The sequence below is a fragment of the Chlorocebus sabaeus genome, chromosome X, assembly GCF_047675955.1.
Source record: "Chlorocebus sabaeus isolate Y175 chromosome X, mChlSab1.0.hap1, whole genome shotgun sequence".
Classification (NCBI taxonomy): domain Eukaryota; kingdom Metazoa; phylum Chordata; class Mammalia; order Primates; family Cercopithecidae; genus Chlorocebus; species Chlorocebus sabaeus.
In genome coordinates, this window is record NC_132933.1 from 17121302 (window position 1) to 17148374 (window position 27073).

A 27073-nucleotide genomic window follows, 5' to 3' on the forward strand; every position below is an offset into this window, starting at 1 on the left:
CTGATACAGGAAGACCATCCACATCTCACTCCTGTAAGTATTCTTCTGCACCAGTGACTCACTAGTCTTCATTGTTGTCCTCCCCTCGCCCATCCATACACAAGCAGTTGTGTATTGCTTTTAAAGTTTTTTTTCAATTTAAGTGTAATTTATATAAAATAAAGTGCTCAGATGTTAAGTAGTTTTATCAGTTTTTCAAAATACACATACTCGTGCAATTTATTCCTCTTTCAAGATCTAGAGTATTTTCATCACCCCAAAAAGCTTCCACATGCCTTTTCCTAGTCAACATTTCTCTGCCACCAGAAGAAACCATTCGACTTACTTCTATCACCATAGGTTCGTTTTTCCTATTTTAGAACTTCATAGAATTGGAAACATTACATTTTGTGCTTTTTCATGTGTCTGGCTACTTTCATCCAGAATAATGTTTGTGAAATTCACCTGTTTTTCTGTGTATATCAGTAAGTCACTACATTTTATTGCTGACTAGTATCCATTGCATGAATATGTCATTCTCTCATTCAGAGATATCTGGATTGTTTCTGGCATTTAGCTTAAATGAGTAAAGCTGCTATAAACATTTTTTTACAAATCTTTTTGTGGAGAAATGCTTTTATTTCTCTTGGACAAAAACCTAGCAGTGAAATTATTGGGTCATAAGGTTGATATAAGTTTAACTTTTTGAGTTACTGCCTAAGAATTTTCCCAAATGGCTGTACCATTTTATATCCCCACCAGTGATGTATGAGAGTTCTGATTGTTCTTCATAATCATCAGCTTTTAGGGTTGTCAATTATTTTCATTCTATTCATTTTTGCATGTATATGGTAGCATTGCATCTTGGTAATAATTTGCACCTGCCTAATGACTAATGATGTTGAGTACTTTGTCATGTGCTTATTGGTAATTTGTACATATTCTTTAAAGAAGTATTTTTTCAAGTCTTTTGCCAGTCTTTATTTTCTTATCTTATTGAGATGTTCACAATAGCTCTTTATTATATTTTTAATGTATGTAGCATCTCTGCTGATATCTCTTCTATTGATTATATTAATGATTCATTTTTTTCTCTCTTTTCTTGGTCTGTCTTGCTAGCAGTTTAAAATTGTATTAATCTTTTCAAAGAATCAACTTTTGGCTTTGGTGATTATCTCCATTTGTTTTCTGTCGTTGATTTCCTTTCTCATTTTTATTACTTCTTTCTTCCTACTTTTTTGGGGTTTAATTAGTTTTTTTTTTTTTCATTTCTTAAGGTGGAAACATAAATCATTTATTTTATAACTTTCTTCTTTTTGAGTGAAGGCATTTGAAGGTACGCATTTTCCTATAATAACAGCTTTACATTAACTTCATTGTTTTGATATATTGTACTCTATCAACAAGTCAACCTATTTTCTAACTTTCTTTTTGAATTTTTTTAACTCATGACTTATTTAGATATATAATGTTTGATTTCTCATTATGGGGGTGGTCTATGTACATTCTGGATGTTAATTTCAAACTTGATATTTGGCAGTCAGATAACATTCTGTTTGATTTCTTATGAATGCATTTAAATTTGGGTTGTGGCTCAGCTTATGGTTTACTTGGTGACTATTTCATGTGAATTAATGTGTTATTTGCTGTTGGTCAGTTCTATAAGTTTATATCAGGTCAAATTGATTGACTGTTTTTCAATTCTTATATATTCTGACTTTGAATACAATTTCTGTCAATTCTTGAAAGATGCATATTACAACTCCCAACTATGATTATGGATTTACCTATGTTTTCTTTTAGTGTTATCAATTTTTTTGCTTCAAGTATGTAGTGCCTTTGTTAGTAGGTACACACACGTATAGGAATTTGTGTATTATTTATTAATTGACCATTTTATAATTATGATATTTCCCCCATTATCTCTGATAATGTTCTTCACTATGAAGTCCATCTTATCTGATAGTTATACAGTCACTATCTTTGTTAGGATTAGTGTTTGCAATGTGTATATTTTCTATCTTTTGACTGTTATTCTTTATGTTTAATGTCTGTTTCTTGTAAGCAATATGTAATTGAGTCTCTCTTCTTCTAGCTCCCAAATTCTGACTTTTATTTAGTTTTTTAGTCAATTTTATTGTAATGGTTCATGTGTTTGGATATAAATCTTCCATTTTAGTATTTGAGTTCTATTTGTCCCATCTTCTCTGTGTCCCTCTGTTTTTCTTTTTAAATGTTTCAGGGGTGAATCAAATAACTTTTATATTACATTATTTTTATTATTTTTAGCATTTCTCAAGATTACAATATGCATCTTTAAATTATCTCTGCTACTTTCAAAACATATTCTTTTTTTTTTTTTTTTTTTTTTTTTTTTTTTTTTTTTTTTTTTTTTTTTTTTTTTTTGAGACGGAGTCTCGCTCTGTTGCCCAGACTGGAGTGCAGTGGCCGAATCTCAGCTCACTGCAAGCTCCGCCTCCCGGGTTCACGCCATTCTCCTGCCTCAGCCTCCCGCGTAGCTGGGACGACAGGCGCCCGCCACCTCGCCCAGCTAGTTTTTTGTATTTTTTTTGGTAGAGACGGGGTTTCACCGTGTTAGCCAGGATGGTCTCGATCTCCTGACCTCGTGATCCGCCCGTCTCGGCCTCCCAAAGTGCTGGGATTACAGGCTTGAGCCACCGCGCCCGGCCCTCAAAACATATTCTATTACTTCACAAACAAGGTAAGACATTTACAACATTATTCTTCCAATTTTCTTACAACCTTCATGATTGTTTTCTCATATTTTATTCTATATGTGCTATAAACCTCTCATTACAATTCTATTATTTTTTAATAGCAGTCAATACACATTGATGTAATTTCTATATACATGCACACATTATTTTTAAAATAAAGATCTTTAATATTTTACCAATTTATTTACTCTTGGTGGTTTTCATTTCTTCCTGCAGGATTGGATTTTTATATGATATAATTTTCCCTCATTATAAAGAACAGTTTTTGTTCATTTCTTTTAGTGTATACCTGCTGGAGAAAAATTCTTTGTTTCTTTTCTTCTGAAAACTTATTTATTTTACCTTTATCTCTGAAACATATTTTTTGCTGGATATGTAAGTCAAGTTTGGCAGATTTTATTTTTCTTTCAGCACTTTAAAGATGAGATATTTCATTGTCTTCTGTCCCTCATTGTTTTGGTCAGAAGTTATATATCTCTCTTATTGTAGTCCCACTGTAGGTAGTGTTTCTGTTTTCTCTGCCTGCTTCCAAGATTTTCTCATTATCTTTGGTTTTTAGCAGTTTGACTATGATATGCTTAGCTGTTTTTTGTTTGTTTGTTTGTTTTATTAGTCTTGTTTGATATTCTCTGAGATTCTTAGATATATAAGATGTTGTCTTTCATTAATCTTGAAAAATTCTTGGCCATTATCCCCTCACATACTTCTGCTTGATTCTCTCTTCTCCTGAGACTCCAAATTACTCATCTGCCAGATGGTTTGCTATTGTCCCACAGATATCACACACTGTTCCATTTTTTTTAACTTATTTCTTTCATTGCATTTGGATACTTTGTTTCCAAAGTATCCAAGTCACAAATTCCTTTCTCTACTATATTCAGTCAACTGATTAGCCCTTAAAAAGAATTCATCTCTGACATTCTACATTTTATTTCTAGCTTTTCAATTTTTTCTCTATTTGTACTTTCCATCGCAATACATAAATTATACATTTATTCAAGTATGTTATTTGCTTTTCTCACTAGACCTTTTAAAATATGTATCATAGTTATTTTATAGTCCTGTTTGATAATCCCATAACCTGGGCCATCTCAGACTCAGATCTATCATTTGAGTATGTTTCATATATTCTTCCTTTTTTTGTAAGTCTTTTCTTGTTTATCTAATTTCTATTTGAAGGCAAGTCACTATGTATAAAAGAACAGAAACTGAGGTAAATTATGTCAATGTCCGAAAATAAGAATACTTTTTCCTCTATTAGGTCATTAGTATTTTGTTTGGGATCAATCTACTCTTAGATTGATCTGGATCTGAGCTTTAGTGACATTCAGTTCACCACAGACTTTACCTTATTTAAGAGCAGGATCACCATCTTATCTACAGCAATGCTTTAGCTATGAGTACCTGGATGGTTTGTCTCTGTTCTCTTAACACCATTCTTCTGCAAGCTCTGTGTTCCATAACACAGGCAGGAGGGTGCGTTCTCTCTTATATTTTTTACCCTTCACAACAGTAGAGGGTCAATGGTGTCTCTCAGATGTTATTCCTAGCCTTCCTGTACCATGCACCTAGGACTGGGAGAGGAGGTCTCTCTCAGCCCTCATTCCCCTCTCCCAATAGTAGATGGTCACTATTTCCTATTCATTGTAAAGCCTAGAGTGTGGGAGGGTTTTAACTCATACTTTCTGAAATGTGTTTACTAGCATATATTAGACTTGTGCCTGAGTACCATTATCGCAAAAGTATGCGAACTCAATATAATGTAAATAAAATATCCACCAGTCACATAATATTCCAGAACTCTGTGCATACTTGCCTAAGCAATAATTACACATATTGCCTGGTTAAACCCAGTCTCCAATTTGGATACCGGAGTTTGTTCTTGGTAAATTTTAAATGAAAATAGTCTTTAAAGATTCAAGGGGCAATGGCTCAAGGGATGGAGTACTCAAGGAATGGGAGATACTCCCCAATTACATCTAGATGGGAGATGGCTTCCACTCCGAAACTTTGGATAACCAGGAGTTATAACCCACAGAGCCAAAACAAGAAAGTTGCAAAAATGGTATCACTTAGAGTGGAATATTATCAAATAAGCCATTCCATGATGGATTATGGTTCATAAAAGGCTTTGATCTAATATAAATGTATTTATATTTTACTGCATGTAAGGACCCTCATCAGAGTATTAATTCACGCATTTTTCTTTAGTTTTTGCTAAGTTTGACTTTGGAAAGGATAATATAATATGAAAATACTGGATGAATAAAAGTCACTGTTAACATATAAGTTTTCCCATCTGTCTTCTTTTTCATATTTATTGTTACAACCTTTTGAACTTGGGAGACATTTTTTGCACACAATCGAAATAAGGAGTTACATGAAAGTAATGTCCAAAGATGAAAGCATAAAATTGCAGAACGTATGTGTTTTTCCATCTCTTTATTGTTCATATTCACCATAATGCTTTGGGGAGCATTCTTTATGGGCTATACTTTCAAACATCTAATTTAAAGACAAGAAAATATTAATCATTAGCCTAGTTCCACGTTTTTCCTAGGTACATTTCCTTAGTAGAGTACAAAGAATGTATTAGCTTCACATTGATATCCTATGTATTTCTAGGGTAAATCTAGAACTCTTCTCCCATATAATTAAATAGGGTGGATTTGTTCCACAGTTATTTTCTCTATGCATCTCATTGTATTTCATCGTGTAGAAAGTAATGTGATTATGGGCTTTAGTCAGAATGTTATTTTGTTCACTTAAGATTCATTCTCAGGAAGGTTTAACAAATTTGAATTTCATATGATAGCTTTCTTTATGTGCTTCAGTAACTCTCTCCCTTTATATAAGAGAAAATCTTCTTGTTAAAGAGATCTACAGATCTCCCTGGTGCCTGTGGGGCCTGAACTAGCAGCAGGGGGGCTTCAGTGAAGGCTACTGCTTCCTGTGCCTCATTAATAGGGGTGCTATGCATATTTCCCAGAGAGAGTGTTGGTGTTGTAGTTACTAACCCTTCTAGATATTTGATACCGAGTAAAATGTGCCTAATTTCCTAAAGCCTCTGAGTTTTTAAATAAATGAATCTTACTCCTTTTCTTTATGTGATGTCGAGCAAGTTACTTAGTCTTTCTGAGCATCACTTTCCATATCAGAAAAAATTGAGATACACATAATACCTACTTTGAAGGATTATTGTAATGATTACAGATATGGTTTATAATGAGCTTGGTACTTGGTAGGCACTTACCAAATATGAGCTGTCATTATGGCAGTAAAGCAGAGTGTTAAAAGTAGGGACTCCAGATCCAGACTATTTGTGACCAAATCCTGGTTCTGATATGTACTAGCCGCTATTTGGGCAAATTGCTTAACCTCCCTACCTCTCAGTTTTATCATCCAAAAGTTAGGAGTAATAACAGTACCTACCTCATCAGTAGGATTAGGTTAATTAATACATGTGTAAGACCCGTATTTGGTGCATAGAGTAAGTGCAATATAAGTATTTGCTGTTATTCTTCTCCATTTCAGACAACCCCATACTAGGGCAAGTTGAGGAGATGGAAGACCATTAGAGGTCTTAACTGAGTGTCAGTCATCTCAGTTGGTCTACAGTAGATAAGAGATTATGACGTTTTGTCAAAATGTATGTGCAGATAAAGCTGTCTTTAATAGTATATGTATATCAACAAGAAGAATAACAAATGCAGCAATTACAATGTATTAAGTGTGTACTCCAAGTGAAGCACATGCTAAACTCTTTACAAATATTAACCATTTAGTTCTCCCAGTTACCCTAGGAGGTAGACACTACAGTTATTTAAATTTCACAACAGAAAAAATTGAAGATCAGAGAGGTTAAATAGCATTCTACAGTCACATATCTAGTGTGCTACTGGATTGAGATTCACAATTAAGCTTCCTAGTGATAAAGCCCATGCTCTTAACCACTCTGCCATATAGTCCAGTGTCTTCTGCACTAAGTGGGAAGCTTACCCCAGGGCTTCAGGATTCCTGTGCTGCATGCTTTTTTTTTTTTCAGTTTGATGTAGCAACTGAAAACCCTCATAACTATTGTCTTTTTGATGAGTGGTGGACTAATTAAATTCAAAGAACTTTCATGTCCATAGGCCTTGGAGGTCATATAACTTAGATCTGTCATTTTATCGGTGTAGAAATAGATGCCCAGAGTATACATGGAGCTTTCCTGAAGCTTAAGACTAGTTGGTAGGAAAACTGATACTCAAATCCCAGGATGTTTGTTTCCATCATTCCACCAAGCCTGTAGTTTGAAAAATGGCAATGACAATGCAACTTTTATACAGCTCAGTGCTGTTTCTAGTTACGTGCAAACCCATAACAAATGTTACCTTATTATAATGCCTAGCCCTTACTTTTGCAAATGCAAAGTCATGCTTTGTTCATTACCAATAATATAATATTTTTACAGGAGGGGGTGAGCGGGGAGGAACTTCAAGCTTCCTGAGTACCTAAAAGTAAATATCAGTACAAATACATGCCAAATACCGTTAGGAAAATATCCATTATATTATCAATACTCTTTGCCCTAAATGGCATTTCTCTACTGCAACCATGAACACCATCTGCAGCCAGCTTCCCCGAAGAAGTACAGACTTGAAATTCATAATGTCTGGTGCTGGCACTCTTAATACTGAAAAATCTTACCGTACTGCTTAGGAAGAACAAGTGTGCAGTTTCTGATTCAATGAGACATAAAAGAGCTGTTCTTGACCCATTTTGACTTCTCGTGCACTGGCTTTTAAATCCAGGGAGTTGTATCCCCTGGGTAAATAACCGTATCATGGCCTTCAGTAGTCTTTACTTGTTGCTTTTCTATTAGCAGTGACGAAGGATGTGCATGCTTCTCCTATAGACCTGTTGGTGCAGTATTATTTATGTACTCAAGATGGTCCTCTTAACTCCAGAAATTATAAAGTTAGAGGGCAAAAAAGAATGAGTAAAACATAGGCCTTATTTTACATACATCTTTGGAGCCCCATAGTACCGCATTACTTATTTCCCCATAGTTCGAATTAAGTGGAAACTTTGTTCAGACCAGATGGTGTCTGAGGTGGTTTCCAGATCAAGGTAAGAAATGAAGCAAACCGTAAGTTGTAAAACATATTGAACCATAGCTCACAAAATAGATAAATTGAAGCCAACTATGATGTGCAAGACATACGAAACTCCAAATATTTTTAATAAACTTATAAAAATGTTTTGAATAATTTTAGGTTTACAGAAAAGTTGCAAATATAGTACCGAGAATTCATACATACCCTTCATCTAGGTTTCCCTGAAGTTAACATACTATGGTACATCTGTCAAAACTAAGAAATCAACACTGGTACATTATTATCAACTAAACCCCTGACTTTATTTGGATTTCCCCAGGTTTTCCACTGAGGCCCTTTTTCTGTTCCAGGATTCAATCCAGGATAGCACAGTGCATTTAGTCATTATGTCTCCTCAGTCTCCTCTGGTTTGTGAGAGCTTCTTTGCTTTTTATTGGTTTTTAGCTCAGACTGTTTTAATAGTAATTCCACATGGCTTATGCATCCTAAAGATAAGACCACTGACTATTCCAGCAATTTGCCTAGTTTACGAATTCCAACCTGCATTGTTAAGTACCACACTTAAAAACTTCTGTCCTAAAATGAATTATCTTTGACTAACCCCAGCCTTGAAAACCCTGTAAGTACTCTTTGCTAACTCCTCCTTTTTAACATAGTACTGAGACTCTGTCAAGGGGGACTTTCTCTTGCTTAGTGTGTTTCACATACCCAGCTTTGTATGATCAGCAGGTTTCTCTGGTAGTCTTTGTGTGAGGGCTTTGACAAAAGGGTCTATGATGATACTATTCAATCATCTACTAAATGCAAGAATCCCTTCCACAACATCTGATTGGTACTGGCACAGGTCTGTGTGATCCCATGGTCCCTCTATGAACATTGCCAGTGACAAGACATTGATTACCTTTCAAGATAGTCCATGCTACCTATTTTTAGACAATCCCTATTGTTGGAAATGTCTTCATCAAAATGAACCCTAATCTATTTCCTTGCAGCTTATCTTCATTTGTCCTATTTCTGTCTTCCAGAAAATCAAAATATGGGATGGAAAGTAAGCTCCATGCACAGTTCCACTCAAGTGGTATGCAAGGAGTCGGACACAGTTGGGTGGCCCTAGCTTTGTTCACATAGTGTCACTTGTTAGTTGTGTGAATTTGGGCTAATGACTCAACTTCTCTGGGCCTTAATTTTCTTACCTGATAAAAACAAAACAAACAGAAAAACACTCTACCTCATAGGAGTGTTGTAAAAATGAAAGAAATAACACATATTGAAGCACCTACCACACTGACAAGCTCAGAGAATTCTCTTAATAAATGATAGTTACCTTTTGGTCAGATGATCACCTCCTGAGTACCCAAGATGAAATGTACCATTTATGTTATATTGCATTATTGTATTATTAGTTCTGCTTCACAGCCGTGAATTCTAACGTTTCCTTCTCGTTAACTAATTTCTTAAAAGGTTTAATTTTATTTTTCTGTTGACCTTTTTTTCCCCTCAAGATTTAATTAAGTTGTTACTGAACAGAATTGAAGTGTTAAATAACCTAAGAAGATGGGTTTCTAGCATTCATGAATTCCATGCATTGAAACCGGTGAGATTAGTCATGGTAGTGGATAGGAGAGCTTGGCAGGGATTAGCAAATACTCCTGTTAATCAGCAGAATGTGCAAATTAGGCCCTGGCTCATGGCATTGATATAAATCTCCATGGCAACACCAGGGTTAGCTGTTTACATGTGAAGAAGTGATTTCAGAGCTGCAAAGGATGATAGAAATTACTGCAATGACCATAAATAGGAAAAAACTGAGGAAAGGAGAAGTATTCCTACTTCTTAAAGAAATTCATACAACTTTCTATAAATTTAGTAGTAGTTTTACCATCTCTGAGCCTCTACTACTGGAAAGTTAATTGACAGTGATATAAACAGAAAGAAAGTAAGAGGGAGTAGAAGAGGGTCTGAAATCATTCATAAAATATACAATTTTTTTGTATATTTTATTACCTCTGACCAAATAACTATAAATCAGGATTATTTCCATATCTGTGTGGAGCAGGACTGTCTGAGTTAGTATCCTAGTTCCACCATTCATTAGCTGTGTGACCTTAGGCAAAATTTGTAATCTCATTGTATCTTTTCTCCTCACCTATAACATAGAGCTAATAATAGTACCTACCTCAGAAGGTTGTTATGAGATTTGGATAAGTTAACATATGCAAAGTATTTGGAACAACGGTTGGCCCAGAGTAAATGCTTGTAAGAATATTAGCTGCTATTATTATTATCACTGTTATTATTATTCCTGTTACTTGGCCATAATTCTTGAGTATAGACTACCTTTCTATTTTATACTCTGTAAAGAAACTACAGAGTGGGAAAGGTTATATTTTTCATTTTCTAATTTTGTTTGTGCTGGAAAAGAGACTTGGAAATGTCAGCACTAGAGAGGTTTTATAGATATTATCATTTTCATTTTCAGTACAACACTTAAGAAAATGATAGCTGTGATTCTAGGTGAAACGTAGGATCCAAGTAAAGCTACTTTATTATTTAAACTCTCATCAAAATCCAGGAGCAGGTGGATATCTATAAAATGTGATGTGATCAAAATTGAATTAGTTTACCTCAGAAATAGAGCTACCTTTTTAAACATATATGTAGCTCTGAAAATTAAACCCAGGCCCCTGTCCTCTCATGGACCAATTTTCTCTGTGGTTTCAGCTCATTTCATCTTACTTGTGTCTGTTGGTTGATTAGGCTTCTAATCCAAGCAGGATAATTGCCGTAATTCAAGTTTGGATTCAATTTTCAGTGCTTACATTTGATGGGAGATTATTCAAATAGATACTGGGCTGTTTGCTTTGTGAGGTCAAAATTGTTGCTACTTTTTATTAATGCCAGCAAATCTCTTGCCAGTCACCACACAGTGGTTCAAAAGCTTTTGGAGGCCGCCTAATGGAGCTGAAAGGGAGTGAGACTAGGAGTTAGAAACCTGGGTTGGAAACCCTGCTGACCTCCTCTTCTATCTGACTCTTGGTCATTCACTCTGATGTTTCTTTATTTGTGTTTCAATTTCATTTTCTTGTGCACCTTTTTGTAAGCCATTTCAATTCTTCTTTGGAATGAGTTAATTAATGAGTTAATGAATGACTAATTAATACATTTGTTGTGCGCTGTTAAAGCAAACCATGACCTCTTGGTGGACACAATTCTCCGGTTTATAAAAAGACCTGGTTGAAACCTACTCTGCCTACTTCACCAGTTCTCATACAGATTGAATAAGACACTGGTTGTGAAAGAGTTTCGTGAGACAGAGTATTGTATAATTGTATACTTGTAAAAGAGTATTTTAATATCAGAATATAGCTAAACTATGGACCAACATAATTACTAACCTGATTTAACTTTCCCTTTAACAAGAATCAAATAGTCCTTTGTTTATACTTTAATGCCTGAACATTGCTTCTGTGTGTTATTAAAACATGACCTAAGTCCTACATACTCTAACGTTTATTGTACATGAACCTACACATCAAAATGGACCTGTCTTGCATTTCATTGCTTCAGATGTCCCCTGTGCGGTTTCCGAAGGGAGAAAGAGTTAGCTAATCCATTTATTCATAAAACTACAATTTATTGAGCCCCTACTCTGTCTGGATGTGGAGACCCAGAGATGAAGTCCTAATCCCTGCCTCAGTGAGCTCACTATTTAATGGGAAAGACAGACAATTAGAAAGAAATTAACCTTATAGTTGTCATTAAATAGCTATATATATATATATATAGGCTATGGAACAGAACATTTTTACATGGGAAATTTGAGGAAGGTGTCCCAGAAGAGGTAATATCTGAGATCAATCCTAAAGACTTTAGACTTGACAAAAAGTAAGTGTGACAAAGAAATCTGGGTCCTGATACTGGAAGGCTTGTGCATGATGAAGAGCCACTGAATACCTGTTAGCGGGGCGTAATGTGATCAGATATGTAGGTTAGAACTGTAGCAGTGAGCAGAGTAGTTTGATCACAGGCAAGACAAGAGGCAGAGCAATGCAGATAGGAGACTATAATGAAATTCAGGAAAGAAATGAAACAAGAATAGATGAATGTCTTAACAACTGGAATTTAGAGGTGCTATGAAGAAGGTAGAACCATAGTATTTGGTTACCCCTTGGATGTAGAGTGGGAGGAAAGGAAAGAGTTGAGGATGATGCCCAGGTTTCTGGTTTGGTTAAAATAGAGGATGTATCCAGAAAGGGGTGAGATAAAAGAAACACCATTAATCACTACATGGATAAGACAAGAGGAATCAGTATTGGGAGATAAGTTCAATTTTGGATTTGTTTCATTTGAGGTCCTGAGGGTCAATTGGGTATAACTATCCTTACATGGAGCTCAGAACTGAGTAGATGAAAGCAGTGGAGACCATTGGAGTTGTCATAGTGTAAATGGTACTTCTCTCCTGCACTATTCATATGACTGGGTCCACATCATATTTTAAGAGTCAGCAAAATGTTATCTCCTTTTAGAGGCCTTCTCTGACCTTCCAATTTCAGTTAGGTTCTTCTGCATTACTCTTGAATGACATTATATTTTTATAGTAGTAATCACAATTTATAACTAATTATATGTGTTGTTTATTATCTGACTCCTCATTACACTATAATTTTCACGTGGTCAAGATATCTGCTTTGATCACCACTGAATACCTATAACTCCGCCTGGCACATAGTAGATGCTCAAAGAACATTTGTAGGATGGATGAATAAAATCACTGGAGCAAATACCTAGAAAGAAAAGATTGAGAGAGAAAATTAGAGGGTATAGGACAGAATCCTAAAGCACTTAAATGGTTAATAAGAGGAAAGGGGAACCAGAAAATGAGAAAAAGTAGGAGCAGTCAAATACAGATATGAGGAAAACTAGGAGAGCATAATGTTGGACAAGCCAAGGGGAGAAGGTTCATGCGTTACAAAGAGAATGGTCAACAGCATCAAACACTGCTGAAAGGTTGTATAAAGTAATGACAGCGAACAAGGCATTGGATATGACAATAAGAAGGTTACCGATCACTTTAGTAACAGTAGTTTTAGTGATATGGTGAAAGTAAAGAATGAATGAGGACTTATAGTCAATATGTTGAACTAATGTATTGCTTGTTACTACCTATTCTACAAAAACACAGAAATAGTGAGTAAAATATTACCGTAAGTCTTTGACAATATGCAAGAGAATTCAAAAGCAAAAAAAGGAAACTCTGTAGGTGATAGAAATTAAGAAACAATTCAAAGCCAAAGCAAATTACAGCAGTTGAAGTTAAATGGCCATCAAGTGTAGCAGAAGTGGATATATACCCTGGGACTTAAGTTGAAGCCACAGCCCTGATACAGAGCCCTGAATTTACTGCACAAGCCCAGAAGCCAATGAGTCCAATTCAGTTCATGACCAATCAGGGCCCAAGGACTAGGGACACAGAATGTAAGTGGGGTTTCCATTCTGGGCTGAGAATATAAAATATTGGAACCCACATCTGAACTCATACTATGAATCTGTACTGGGAAATTAAAATAAAAACTGATCTGTAATCAGTGAAAGCCATAGAATGTTGGCAGAGAAAAACACAAAACTATTGAGGTAGGTAACTCTACTGTCCAGGGTTCATGTATTTTACAGAGAACAACTCTGCTGTTGAATGTAAGCACACAGTCGAATTTACAGAGCAAGAAGAGGAATAAAACACCATGGAAGAGTCAGCAGTGACAGTAACCAGAGTAATTCAGACTCCAGAAATAAGGCGATATGAAAGAGGCTTTTAACATACGTGCATAAGTGTCATCAAAATGTTCAGTAAGATAAAGGAATAAAATTCGTAAGAGATGATCAGAACGTCATGAAAAAATAGCAGACATATTATCAGACACCAAACAGAAAATGTAAATATGTATATGTATTTAATATCTATATAATATATATCACATTTGTGTATATATGTAATTTTATGTCATTCATAAAATATTATTGTATAATATGTCATATAGTATTTCTATCAATGAAATAAAAACAAAATCAACAGATAAATCCAGCTAAAGAGGGGATCAGTGAAGCACCCAGATTTGGCAAAGAAAGACAGAGAGATGGAACTAGGAAAGAGAAGGAAGGAATCATGAGGGAGAGACTAAATAAAATGAATATTGTATCCATTATTTCTGTGTTTTGTGGAAGAACAGGTAGGATGCACCTAACAGAAGTTTCAGTAGAACAACAGAGATTTAAAGAGAGGCAATAAGTAAAGAGTTGATAGCGAAATTTCCAGAATTGAAGCACAGCAATACAAAAACTGATGAAGCACAATTGAAGAGGAATACAGTGAGCAGGGAAATTTTCCATATGTTTTCAATATATTCAAATACCAACCAAATCCTAGTTGTTTCTCTCCTGTAGGAATATTGAAATCTATATAGATGAATTACTGGCATTACCTGGCTTGGACAACCTTTTCACACAATCTTTAATTTGTTAGCTTAAAGTTTTATCATCATAAAATTATTTATTGACTGCCCATGTGAAAAATCTCTGGTCTCCAACTTCACTCCAGTTATATCAGGAGAACGGCTGACTTACCATGGCATACATGCCAATGTAATTTTCTTTTTTATTGGCATCTTTCTAAACGGATTACTTCTACTGGTGCCGGTCAGAAATCAGTAACAACTGTATACTTGGACATCAATGTTGACAATATGTGCTGAATGCGATCAGCAGGAAAAAGAAGACAATCTTTTATAAGCAAGGAATAAAAACTTACAAATGTTCATCAGAATATCCACACAGCACAGTCGATTTCCCCCAATCCCCAATGGTTGATGTTCAAAGTGTAGGGATATAAAAATCTAAAGGTTTTGCAAGTTCTTTAAGCTGAGGGAAAGAAATATGGCCTAGTAAAAAGAATATAGTACCAGGAGTCAGTCGAAATCCAGGTTTGAAGTCTGGCTTTACCTAATTTCGTTCCCCAACTTCTGAACTTCTTCCCATCCTCCCACATTCATCTTCAGTGACAGGTTTTGTTTTCTGAAGCTGGACTCAATTCCTGCCTTCCTGCCCTCCTGCCCACAGAGTTAGCTGTGCCCTCTTTGGGCTCTGAAAACACTGGATATTTAGCATCATTCTTAAAGTGCTTGTCACACTTCTGTTTTAGTTAACTATTTATTTCTCTTTCTCCTCCACTTGAGGCCAGGGACAGTCACTGGAGAGGCAGTACAGTTGTTTTTTAAAACATGAGATATAAAGTCAGTATGCATGGATTCAAATTCTGACTCCACCACTCCCTACACTAATGAATGCATTACCCTTTCTTCATCTCAGCTTGTTAATCTGTAAAATGGGGATAAGTTCATAAGGTTATTTTAAGTATTAAAAGAGTAAACAAAGATAAAGTACAGTAAGTCCTCGCTTAAATGTCATAAATAGGTTCTTGGAAACTGCAACTTTAAGTGAAATGACACACAGCATGTCTTCAAATAATGTCATTTCCTTCAATATTTCCTCATAATGTTGATGAGAAAAAAATTTGGTTTCGTTATGTCATTTCGCTTAAAATTGCAGTTTTCAAGAACATATCAATGCCACTAAGTAATGATTTATTGTACTTTGAATAGTGCCTGGAGTAGAGTTGATGCTCAATACATTAGAGCTATTAGTATTTTTGTATCCTTCAGGTCTTAGCTCAGTACTTGGCAAATAGTTCTCAGTAAATTTTGAATGAATAAATTAATGAATGAACAAATGAACAAATGGCCCAAGCCAAATGCATTTAACTTCTCTTGCCTCAGATCTCTTCTCTAAAATGAAATCTTTAGGTGAGCATCAAGGCTCCTGTTAGGAAATCAGTTTCTAACATTGCTTGAGGCCTTCAGTGGTTGCAAGAAAAGTTACTAAATAAGTTCAGTCAGTTGACTGTACTTTTAACTGTTTGTCAGAAGGGAAAAGATAGAGCAAATTAGCTAGAATAGATATTGGAGAAACTCCTGATTACAAAAGGATAGTCATGGGCTTCCTAGTATGGAAGTGAATACACTGTGTATAATCTTTTTCTCTCTTTTGGCTGAACTCGAGCTTCCTGTAGCTAAAAACAGATGGCACAAAAAAGCTTACAGTGTGGAAAGCCAGTTTTTCCTATATGAAAAGAACTGAGTGTTTGGAGTGCTTTAACTTCTTGTCTCTGCTAAGTAGTGATGGAGAGAAAGGCCGGGAAGTGAAGTGTCCTTTGGGCCTCATAGCATTCCAAAGTCCCAGATTACCTGAGTCAAAACAGGTTCCAGTGTCAAACTATTTCTTGGGCTAGGAAACATAGAATAACATTAAGTAGTGATTTATAATCCTATAATTTTCATGAGAAAGTTAGCAATGTTTTCTTTAAATATTGCTGTAAGAAGTGATTGAGTGTTATGAACCATGCTTATAACTAGAAATAGATCATAGGTATTATTTTTATTTCATAATTCAGTTTTGTTAAAGAAAAAAAACTGATTAGAAAATCATGCTATATTTCATCTTGTTCAGTCCCCTAAGCAAAAAGATAGTCACATCCAGGCACCATTGTTGAGCAACCCAAATTCCAGGCCCACTACTAATGAGGAAAGAAGTAGTATTTAAAGGTCTGGCCTTGTACACATAAATTGTACTTTTTGGCTAAGGATCCTTAGTTTAAATACTTGCACTTCCACTTATGTACTAGCCAGGAAACCATAGTCATATCACTTAGTCTTTCTAGGCTTCACTTTCCTCACCTTTGCAACAGCAATAATGATAATATGTACCTTACATGTTGTTGTAAGGATTAAAGGGAATAAGGTTATAGCACTTAACAAGTTGCTTGTCCAATTATACCCATAGTATTTATTGAGTGTTATCACCATTTCCAACCCTAGTTTTGGGAAAAACAAATCTAAAGCAGAGGGGAGAGCTTAAAAATCATCTAGAGCATCTGCACAATTCTCAGGTGGGTTATTAACCTGTCTTTCACCTCCTCAGAATATGGAGGATAGTATTTTCTCTGAATATACCAGGTTCTTCTGCCCAAATCTTGGTCCGTGTCTGAAAAGAGTTGTGTTAAGACTCTTAATCCTGAGGGAACACTAAAGTATGTTCCCATTACCTCTGTGTTGCTTTAAAAAATATAAATTCTTGATAAGAAATTGGGGCAAACAGTGCCATTGGCAAGTAGGAAATCCACCAGTGTTCCTTAATGCTGGTTGTGAATCTTGCCTCCATATGCTAAATAATAACAGACACTAGATCATTTGCCCACACTGCATTCCTCTCCTCAAATCCTGAGTTTAGGTCACCTTCCAGTAACTTTATTTCCTGAATTGGCTGAAATCCAGAAAAATTAGGTTGTCTGTTTTTGCCTCAAATCCTCCATCATTTTTTCCCCTAGCTTTTCATTTAGATTACCTAGTTCACTGGGCAAGAAATGAACTCAGTGTTACAGATACTTTGTCTCTGATTCTTGTACATTTTTAGGCTGCCATAAATGTCTCACCAGAGAAACACCTCATTTATGTTTGTTAGCCATCGCTTAGTTCATAAGCCATCGCTTAGTTCACAAAATAGAAATTGTTCCTTCAAGATCTTCAAATATTATTGAGTAAAACAGAATCAAAATCACTCAGAGAACCTGATGCTTTTCTTGGCTCTAGACACTCTGTCACCACTGAAGCAACCCATTTGATTAACAATATATTTATTGTGTCTACAAAGTGTTATCTGCAAGTTGGATGAGAGAAACTTTAGGAAATGAATGTGACTGCCTTGATCCACATGCTCCAGGTTCATCCAGTATGATCTTCCAAAGGCAAAAGCACTAACAATCAGCTTTGTGCTTTGGTTCACACCTGTAATTTCCAGCACTTTGGGAGGCCAAGGCGGGAGGATCACTTGAAGCCACGAGATAGATAGAGACAAGCCTGGGCAACAAAGAAAGACCTTAGCTTTAGAAAACAAAAGTAGTTAAACGTGGTGGCATGTGCCCATAGTCGCAGCTACTTGGGGACTGAGGTGGGACATGGCTTGAGCCCAGGAGTTAGAGGTTACAGTGAGCTGATCATGCCACTGCACTCCTGACTGGGTGACAGAGAGACCAGGTCTCAAAAAAACAAAACAAAACAAACAAAAACAACAACAAAAGCACTAGCAATCCCCATGCCCTATCAGAGGAAACCTTTGCCTTCTCATAATGGTGTTACTGCCCCTTTCCACTTTCCCTGTGACTGCTTCTTGGTGGCAGGTCATGGTTATACAAATAGTAGTGTCGTTTTTATGACAGAATGATAGTCTTAATGGAAATCAACCCACATACCCACCTAGATAGAAAAGGTTTTTGTTGTATTCATAAAAGCTTTTATAGAAGAAAAATCAGCAATCAATTATAGTATTTAACAACCCTCTCTGAAAAGAATGTTTTCCTTGTGCCAAACTTAAATCCCCACATATTAAAGCTTAAGCTCATTTCCTTGTGTTCTCTCCTCAAGATTAAGAGAGAAACCTCCACCCCAGAAAGCTGCTATTTCTCTCCAGGTTTTCTTGATTAAATGGCCAAGCAGGTAATCAGAGGCCTTGAACTCTCGATGTTGCAGCTGCCATGGCTAATTAAATGGTGAAGTGCTGAATTCACGGACATGATTAATACCATCAGGGCATTTTATGGCTTTAATGTTCATAAATTATGACTGAACAATGAAATTTTTATGTGGGTGATAGGATTTTTCTTCTTAAGGATCAGAATTAATCAGTGTTTTCTCAATTGATTTTAAATATAAATCAAAGGTAGCTTCAGTAAATTCTATAGCTTAAGTATTTAGAGAATGATCTCAGAGACAGGACATAATGAAGACCAAGCCACCATCCTAGTGTGATGCAAGCCTAAGGTCTTGTGGATTTTCATTCTAAATGCAATTCAGGAGGGCCAATCAGTTTCTAAAAGGGTGGTTCTGGAGACCTTTGTTTCTGAAGTATAACTCCCGTAAATGATCTAATCTTTGCCAGCTAATATATGTGTCAGGGCATGTAACAGAATATAGTAGTCACTCTGTCTTTACCTGGAATTCTAGTGTGACACTAACAAGATTTCCTTAAATTGCATTTTTCTTCCTGGAGTTAAGTGTCAAGAGTCTATTTCTTTTCTTCCTTTCTTTTTTCTTTATTTTATTTTATTTTATTTTATTTTATTTTATTTTATTTTATTTTATTTTAGAGGCAGGGTCTTACTCTGTCACCTAGGCTGAAACGCAGTGGCAGGATCATAGCTTGTTGCAGCCTGGAACTCCTGGGCTCAAGGGATCTTCTGCCTCAGCTTCTCAAAATGCTGGGATTACAGGTGTGAGTCACTGTGCCTGACTGGCTGAAAAGAGCCTATTCTGTTAGCTTTTCTCTAATCTCCTCATTTGTATTTCTATCCAGTTGTTTCTCTGTGCCTTGGTAGATAGACCACAAAAGGTGGTACTTGGCTACCTCATCTCATAAACACTCCCTCTGCTGCCTTACTTAGTGAATGGGGAGATCCCAGTGTTACTCGACCTTGGTGCATTTGAATCTGCCAACGTTTCCTTTCTTTGAGCTCATCAGCAGTCCTTGACCTGGTAACTTGCCACTCAGATATTTTGGTGAACTGTTAGTGTAGAAGGAGAACAAACTGGCAAGGGATTCTGAGTGAGCTTATCTTCACATAAGAAGGGCGTTTGAAACCTCTCATTTTCAGAATTGCAGAAAGACAGTCAATTCCTTTCTGCTCAGAATGGACTGAGGCTACTCCCCATCAGGCTGTCTGAGTTCTCTCATTTTTACTCATCACAGTCACATCTGTTTGGGTTTCTGTCTCTCTCCTGGAGGTGCCTCTTGAGAGCAGGTCCCCTCAGCTTCCTTACAGCTCCTCTGAGGCCTGCCAAACGAGATTGGCAGAGAACGATCAGCATTCTATGCCCAGATAACTCACATAACTCTCTCTGAAAAGAATGCTAAAACCTAGTTCTCAAGTGAACCCACGAGGAGTGGAATCAAAGGGACTTTTGCATTTTTCCTTGGAATCCAATTTAGAATTTATGTTCTCATGGGGTGGGAAGAGAACAGAGAGATGGGAAGTATGAAGAGGGGAAGATAAAGAAGTAGGAACAGGAACATATGGGAAAAATTATCAGAGGCTCCCAGAGCCAAAAGGACTTTAAGGAACATATCATCTGGAGGTTTCCAAACATTTTGTTTTTAGTACCAGAATCTTTTCATTTTTATTTTTTACATAAGAAATCATACGATGCGCTCCACTATATAAAACAGCTGAAAAGAGAAATAGAAATAAACAGTTGAATGAAGAGAGTTAAAATAGATGAAATCTACTGTTGAAACATTGGCGAGGGAACGGTTATTACTTTTCATTACTTTTAGAGTGCTGAAGAATACAAAGTGAAAACTGCCAATCTTGTCTAAGCATTACTTTAAAGATGGGAAAACTGAGGTCTATAATATGGAGAAATGACATACTCAAGGTCACCCAACCAATTAGTGGCAGAGAGAGGATTAAAACATATGTTTCCAGCCTGCCAGGCTAGAACTCTTTAGGAGTTGAGTTAGAAAAAGAAGCTAAGAATGCTTTCTTTCTGAATATGGTCAAAAAAAGAGGTTGGTGGACAATGCAATGGGAGAGAGGACACCTGGGAGAAACAAAGAATAGACCCTACATTAGAATAGAGCACAGAAGAGTTTGAACCACCAGGGATAAGCAGAGATCATTGAAATTTACAAATATGAAGGAGATCCAGGAAGTTCCATAGCAAGGGTACAATGTGAACTGCTAGGAACAAATCAAAACAGGAGAAAAAGGGATTTGTAAATAGGTGTCAAAAGAGAATTCTTTATTACTTCCCCTACACAAATGTCATACTATTGGCCCAGGAAGGCAGTGGGACAGCAAAGAAAAGCAAAATACGCTTCTCTAGGATTGGCTGCAATTCTTTCATTATACTTTCTCAAGATACATGTGACTTTGGCATAGTTTCCTGTTGGAGATTTGAAAGTAATATTCACATTCATCTCTTAAATTTTAAGCACCTGGGAAATAGACATGAGAGTTAGGAAAACATGAACATATCTGCTTGTGTGTGTGTGTGTGTGTGTGTGTGTGTGTGTGTGTGTGTGGTGGCCTGATCTCGGCTCACTGCAACCTCTGCCTCCCGAGTTCAAGCAATTCTCACGCCTCAGGCTCCTGAGAAGCTGGGACTACAGGCAAGCGCCATCATGCCTGGCTAGTTTTGTATTTTTAGTAGAGACAGGTTTTCACCATGTTGGCCAGGCTGGTCTCAAACTCCTGACCTCAGGTGATCTGCTCACCTCAACCTTCAAAAATTCTGGGATAACAGGTGTGAGCCACTATGCCTGGCCAATATCTGCATTATGAATGGTTAAGTTCATTGAGCAATATGATTTGGATCCAATTTCAAAATGGTTTTCTTTCACTTTCTGCCCCAGATTGAATTTACCCTCTGGTCACAGGCCTTTGTGAGTTCTCTTAGTAGAAGAGAGAGGAGAATGAATGAGGTTTGTAGGCAGACAGATCACAGAGAGATGCCCCCTTCTCGAGTCTCATTGATAATGTGCCATGCATTTTCCTGTTCATGAAGACAAAAGATTCAAGGGGGGCAGGGTATAAAAAGACAGAAGTACTTTTTGTGGGTTGGCAGGAACATGTGATGGAGGGAGAGTCTGGTTCCCCCTCCCCCATACTCTTCATTTTTCAATATTATACAATTTAATCAGGGAGAGAAGGATTAGAGCAAGAAAGACATCTACAAACATGTGTAGAATCACCTGGTTATCAGCTTTGGCCCAGTGGTTCCATGAGCTCATGTGGAGTAGACAGGAGTTAGAACCAAAAGGATGTATTTACAGTTTGTGTTTGCAAATTTGTAATAAATGCCCCCGCCATTCTTATTATATATTCCTGAAGTCTTCTCTGAGTCTGTTTACCTCTAATACGTACCACAGAGTGGCCACATCAATAATTCTACAGGCATCCTGAAAATACCTTATCAATGGTATTGGCAGAAGCAAACAGTGAGAGCTATCTGAGAAGAGAAGTGGAAGAAAAAGGGTGTGGGAAAGCCCTTATGATTTTCTCAATACCATCTCTCCTTCTAAGGTCTATCCCCTTCCTGAATCAGAACTTCATCCTTCTTTAGCTTTTGCATGCCTGCTCTGGGTCAGGATCCCAAGACAGAAATGAGAGTAGGAACAAAAGGCCCTTGGCGTTGGTGCTCAGCAAAAGGTAAAAACATGAAGAGAAGAGCAGAGACCTTGTACCTGTTCATCACCCACCCCAAATATTTGGGCCCGATCAAAGCATCTCCTGACCCCTCTTTATATAAGATATTTCCCTTCATGGTATCTGGAATTTAAACAACAATCGCATACATTTTGAACTAGGAAGTAGCCTCCTGCTCTTCAGAATCAGTATCAATCAGTCATTCATCAGGGATTTATTTTTCCCCATGAATCAAAGTTTAAAGAAGTGGATACTTGAATAGACTTGAGGTGTTAAAACTCTCGTCTACCTTATCCTCCCTTTTCATTTGGGAAAGCCAAAAGCACAAAACAGTAGGTAGAAAATGTCAGACCCTTTGGCATCATTCTCCTGTAGCTATCAGTCTCAGCCCACTGCAACCTTTACCCCAGTCTACCTTGCAGACACACAGTGGTGCTTCTGATGGAGCAAGAGACATTTCAAGATTGGGGAGAAGTGGAAGGAGGGGTAGCAACAGCTTCCCCTGTGAAGCAATGGAATCTACAGAAGGGTCCGGTGATTCAGCTCTTATGTTCTAGGAAGCCTGAAAGCATTTCAGTGTTGCTGAGTCCTAGCGTGTTTGCTGGACGGTCAGGCAAGGAAAAAAGGGCTGGGGTCTGAAGATAAGCTGAGCATCTGGTTTTGCATCTACATTAGTTCTGAGAAGAGGTGATGGGGGTGCCATGAGGAAGTTCAGTAAAGACGGTGTAGGGCTGCCAGGTAGTACAGCTGCTCTATTTTGCTTCCTATTTGGCCTCAGAAATCAAGTAAAATAGTCAAATAATTGTGTCTGTTTGAAGGTAGGGATGTAGATAGGCCATTTCTCTTCGCTGCATTTCTGGCCTCAAAACCTCTTCTTTCTTTTCCTCCAGAATAAAATATAACGCAGGGAGAGGACAGAACTTGTTCATAGAGTGAGGCCAGCGACAAGCCAGACTGGTTCCTGAATTGGAGGGAGGAAGGCCGCCTGACTTTGGAGGAGCAGAAAACATTAAGTTAGGAGATGAGAGATGGGCCACGGCTTAAATAGAGAGGTTCGACTCTGCATTTCCCAAACACGTAGTGCTTATGGTACACGACCCAAGCTCTCTGCTTGAATCCCAAATCTGAGCGGACAGATAAGGGGGCGTAGAGGAAAAACAGGTTTTGGACCCTACAAATTGGCTTGAAATGAAAAGTCAGCAAAAGCCACTGGGTGGCAGCGTGGTGTGGGGGCGCAGCTCTGCAGTGCCTGCTTCTGCTGCTGCCGCCGCTGGGGCTGAACCCGTCTGGGGACTCTGGCCTCCTCTCCTGAATGGCTACAAGTGTCGCCAAGCAAAATACCTCCGCGCGGGTGTGTGAGGGTTCTCCGGTTTGTGGGTGCGTCCAAGCCTGAGGCAGGGATCTGGCGAACTTCTGAGGGGCTCCAGCCCGAGCACAATCTGGTCAGCTCAAACACTAAGGAAACACCCCCACCACGCCATCCCCCAATGCCAAGCAAACCCCCGCTCCGTCAGCCCAACTACCTCATCCCGGTTCCTCCTCCATCACTGTTTCCTCCCGAAGCTCCTTTCGGGAAAAGGAGGGGAGGAGGATTTGGACGATGGGGCAGTGCGGAAGCCCCTACAGGTGTTAGCCGGCACGGCCTGCCGGGGACTTGGGGGGTGGGGGTGGGAGGGGCGGCCTGCGGCTCCGAGCCGACCGGCTCAGCTCCGGGAGGGAGGGGCCGCCGCGGGAGGGGGCTGCAAGGAGGCTGTCGCGCTGTTCCGGAGGGTGCCTGCGGCGGCTGAATTCCTGTGCTGCGACTGTGCCGCGCCCAGAGCAGCAGCAACAGCGAAGATGCGAGGCCATTACCTGTTTGATCCCTGTCGGAAGGCTGGCATGGGCCAACTTTTCCCGATTATCACGCCGAGAAGTTGCAAGGACTAGTGGAAGACTCGGAGGGGCCAGGGCGAGGGCGCGCTCCCCCGCGCGCTGCCTCCTCCCTCCTCCCTCCGGCCGCCCGGGCTCCCGGCCTGTCTCCCGCCCGCGCTCACTCCCTCCGCCCGCCTCCCTCCTCTGGCCCCCTCCGCGCGGCACAGGGCGGGGGGTGCCGCGAAACTCCGACCCGAGCCACTTGGACTTGCACAGTGTCCTCGGGGCGTAGGGGCCGACCGCACGCAGTCGCGCAGCGCTGCCTCCGCCTGCCAGTCTCGCCCGCGATCCCGGCCCGGGGCTGTGGCGTCAACTCCGACCCAGGCAGCCAGCAGCCCGCGCGGGAGCCGGACCGCCGCCGGAGGAGCTCGGACGGCATGCTGAGCCCCCTCCTTGGCTGAAGCCCGAGTGCGGAGAAGCCCGGGCAAACGCAGGCTAAGGAGACCAAAGCGGCGAAGTCGCGAGACAGCGGACGAGCAGCGGAGGAGAAGGAGGAGGAGGTGAACCCAGAGAGGGGCAGCAAAAGAAGCGGTGGTGGTGGGCGTCGTGGCCATGGCGGCGGCTATCGCCAGCTCGCTCATCCGTCAGAAGAGGCAAGCCCGCGAGCGCGAGAAATCCAACGCCTGCAAGTGTGTCAGCAGCCCCAGCAAAGGCAAGACCAGCTGCGACAAAAACAAGTTAAATGTCTTTTCCCGGGTCAAACTCTTCGGCTCCAAGAAGAGGCGCAGAAGAAGACCAGGTCGGAAAGGGTTTTTGCTTTCTTTTCCCCATACTTTACGAGTGAGGTGGGGGCGGTGGGGAGCAGGTATGTAGCATAGGTGAGTTTGTCGGTGGCCCATCTTGTGCAGAAGAGGCCACCTAGCCTGTGTGCGTGCGTGGGAAGGCGATGGCTTTCTTGCCTCCGTAACAGTAACACGCTTGCTGCATTGCAACTGCCCTGGGACAGGCGCAGAGCCTGGGGGCATACTCTGCCCTGGGAGGCTTGCCCTCAGCTTCGGACACGTCACATATGTGCATGCCCGGTGGGCTGTGGGCAGGCGTGACCCAGACATGGCTATGATGTGTGTGGCGTGGAAATTGCAGGCGCAGTGCTGGGCAGACACCATCCTCCCGCCCCAGGAGAGCCTGGGGAATCCCTCTCTTACCTTTCTCTCTGCCTGTCAGACCCTTCCCCTCCAGCTTCCACCTCCAGGGGATGTGGGCTGCTGCTGTCTAGGCATTGCGTTTCTTTGATTACTTTTAAGCTTTTGGGGACAGACTTGACTTGTGGTGCAGCTTCGAAATGTTTGCTGGGGCGGGGGGAGGGGGGATTTCTAGAACCTTGCTGCAAAGAGCTTAGAGATTTGGTTAGACTAGTATAATTGGTTACATGCTACTAAAATGCGGTGTTGAAGAGGGAATTTAAACTCATAGCCAGATTGTGGGTGCTTTTGAACATTTTCGGTGGTAAGAGTAGCGCGATATTCCAGCGACTGAAAATTCAGCTCTAGGTGTCAGGTTGCGTCAAGGTAGACCTTCAAGCGAGCATGCAGTTTATTTGCCATTCTCAATCAAATGAATCTTTTACACTCTTTTCTACCTTTTACTAGATAAATATTACAAAAAAAAAAAAATAAGCCTCACCGATCTGTTATTTCTCCATTTATGTGTGCTACACACCCTTGGGCGGAAAAGCAGACATAACGTTTTCTGTTTGCACAAAGTTTTTAATGCATTAACTGTAAATTAAGCATGTTTCAAAAAAGGCTTAAGTGGTTGCAAAGAATCATTATGGGGCTCGAATAATCACATAAATATTATTTCAGCGCAGGTGTCTGTATTCAGTAAAAGAAAATTTTGGATAACATGACTGTTACTGGTAAATTAGACACTGGATTAATCTATGGTTATTCATAATTGAAAATAATTTTAATTAAGAATTCATATTTTTGATAATCACACTTCTGATATGAAATTTGAAAAATTAGTGTGCACTGATTTTTTCCTTCCCACCGACAAAAACGCTGCTCTTTTCACACACATTTTCACTAATGGTAATTAATATGACAAGATGTGTTAATGGTTGTTGTATCTCCCTCCTCCCTTTTTTGGTATAAAAGGCTCAATTTTCCAAATACAGTTTCCTTAATGGGGTTCCAGGTTATTTATGCATTTTCTACCTTCTTAGAAATAAAGGAGATTATTTATTCAAATTGTGGTCATTCTGAAGGAAATCTTTGCTAGTGGGTTTTTGGTCCTTGGTTGATTGGCAAACAACTTGGAATTATCTTTGTATTTCTCCTTTTTCTTTCACATGAAAAGTAGCACAATTTCAAGAGTCATAATAGCCATTTGCCATCCCATTACAAATACTCAATGAGATAGAGTTCCACTCTATAAACCAAAGGACAGGTTATCAGAAACTATAGACACTTTCAGAAGCTTTACCAGTGTTTCCAGGTAGAAATAAAATGTTTCTTTAGTTTGGAAATTTATTCTGAAACTCGGAGTTTGTTTTCTTTCTTCCAGACACTTTAAAAGTGTAGTTTGACTTACTCCATTAAGATTTGTAACTGAAATTAGAAATTGAAATTCCGAGTCTTTTCAACTACATAGGCACAATGTATCAATTGATCCAAACCATTGTTCTCTTTGCAGAGCCTCAGCTTAAGGGTATAGTTACCAAGCTATACAGCCGACAAGGCTACCACTTACAGCTGCAGGCGGATGGAACCATTGATGGCACCAAAGATGAGGACAGCACTTACAGTAAGTGACTGCAAAATAAATAGTATATGCCAGTATGTTGTTAACATTCTGTTCTTTTTATTTATTTTAAAAATAAATACGCTTTCCTAAATCCTGAATTGAATGCAAAATATAGTCACACTACATAATCCTGTTTACACAGATTAACCTAAAGGAAGTTGAATATGAGTCTATCTAAGCTAGTAAACTAGGGCAAATAATGTTGACACCATCTGAAGAATAATCCAAATGTCATCTCCATGGAAATCTAGATAGATTTATGGCTATCCTTTGGATTTTATTACTTTTTTTCC

The 27073-nt window shown here is 38.8% G+C and overlaps 1 protein-coding gene and 1 long non-coding RNA gene across 4 annotated transcripts in view; one reads left to right on the forward strand and one right to left on the reverse strand.

Moving 5' to 3' along the window:
- The window catches only part of FGF13 (fibroblast growth factor 13), a 576630-nt gene that overhangs the window by 475407 nt on the left and 74150 nt on the right, over window positions 1-27073 (forward strand). For 2 of the 3 annotated variants that reach the window (XM_007992836.3, XM_007992839.3), the window contains one exon: window positions 26670-26780. In XM_007992836.3, the coding sequence (XP_007991027.1) occupies window positions 26670-26780 (111 nt within the window). Of the gene's footprint in view, window positions 1-23837; window positions 24772-26669; window positions 26781-27073 lie in introns of those variants that run through there. The other variant, XM_007992838.3, reaches the window with a different exon arrangement.
- On the reverse strand, window positions 19055-23496 carry LOC140710735 (uncharacterized). The gene is made up of 3 exons (XR_012091833.1): window positions 23463-23496; window positions 20826-20911; window positions 19055-19748 (listed from the first exon to the last, which is right to left on the reverse strand). It is a non-coding gene; the product is annotated as an uncharacterized lncRNA (long non-coding RNA).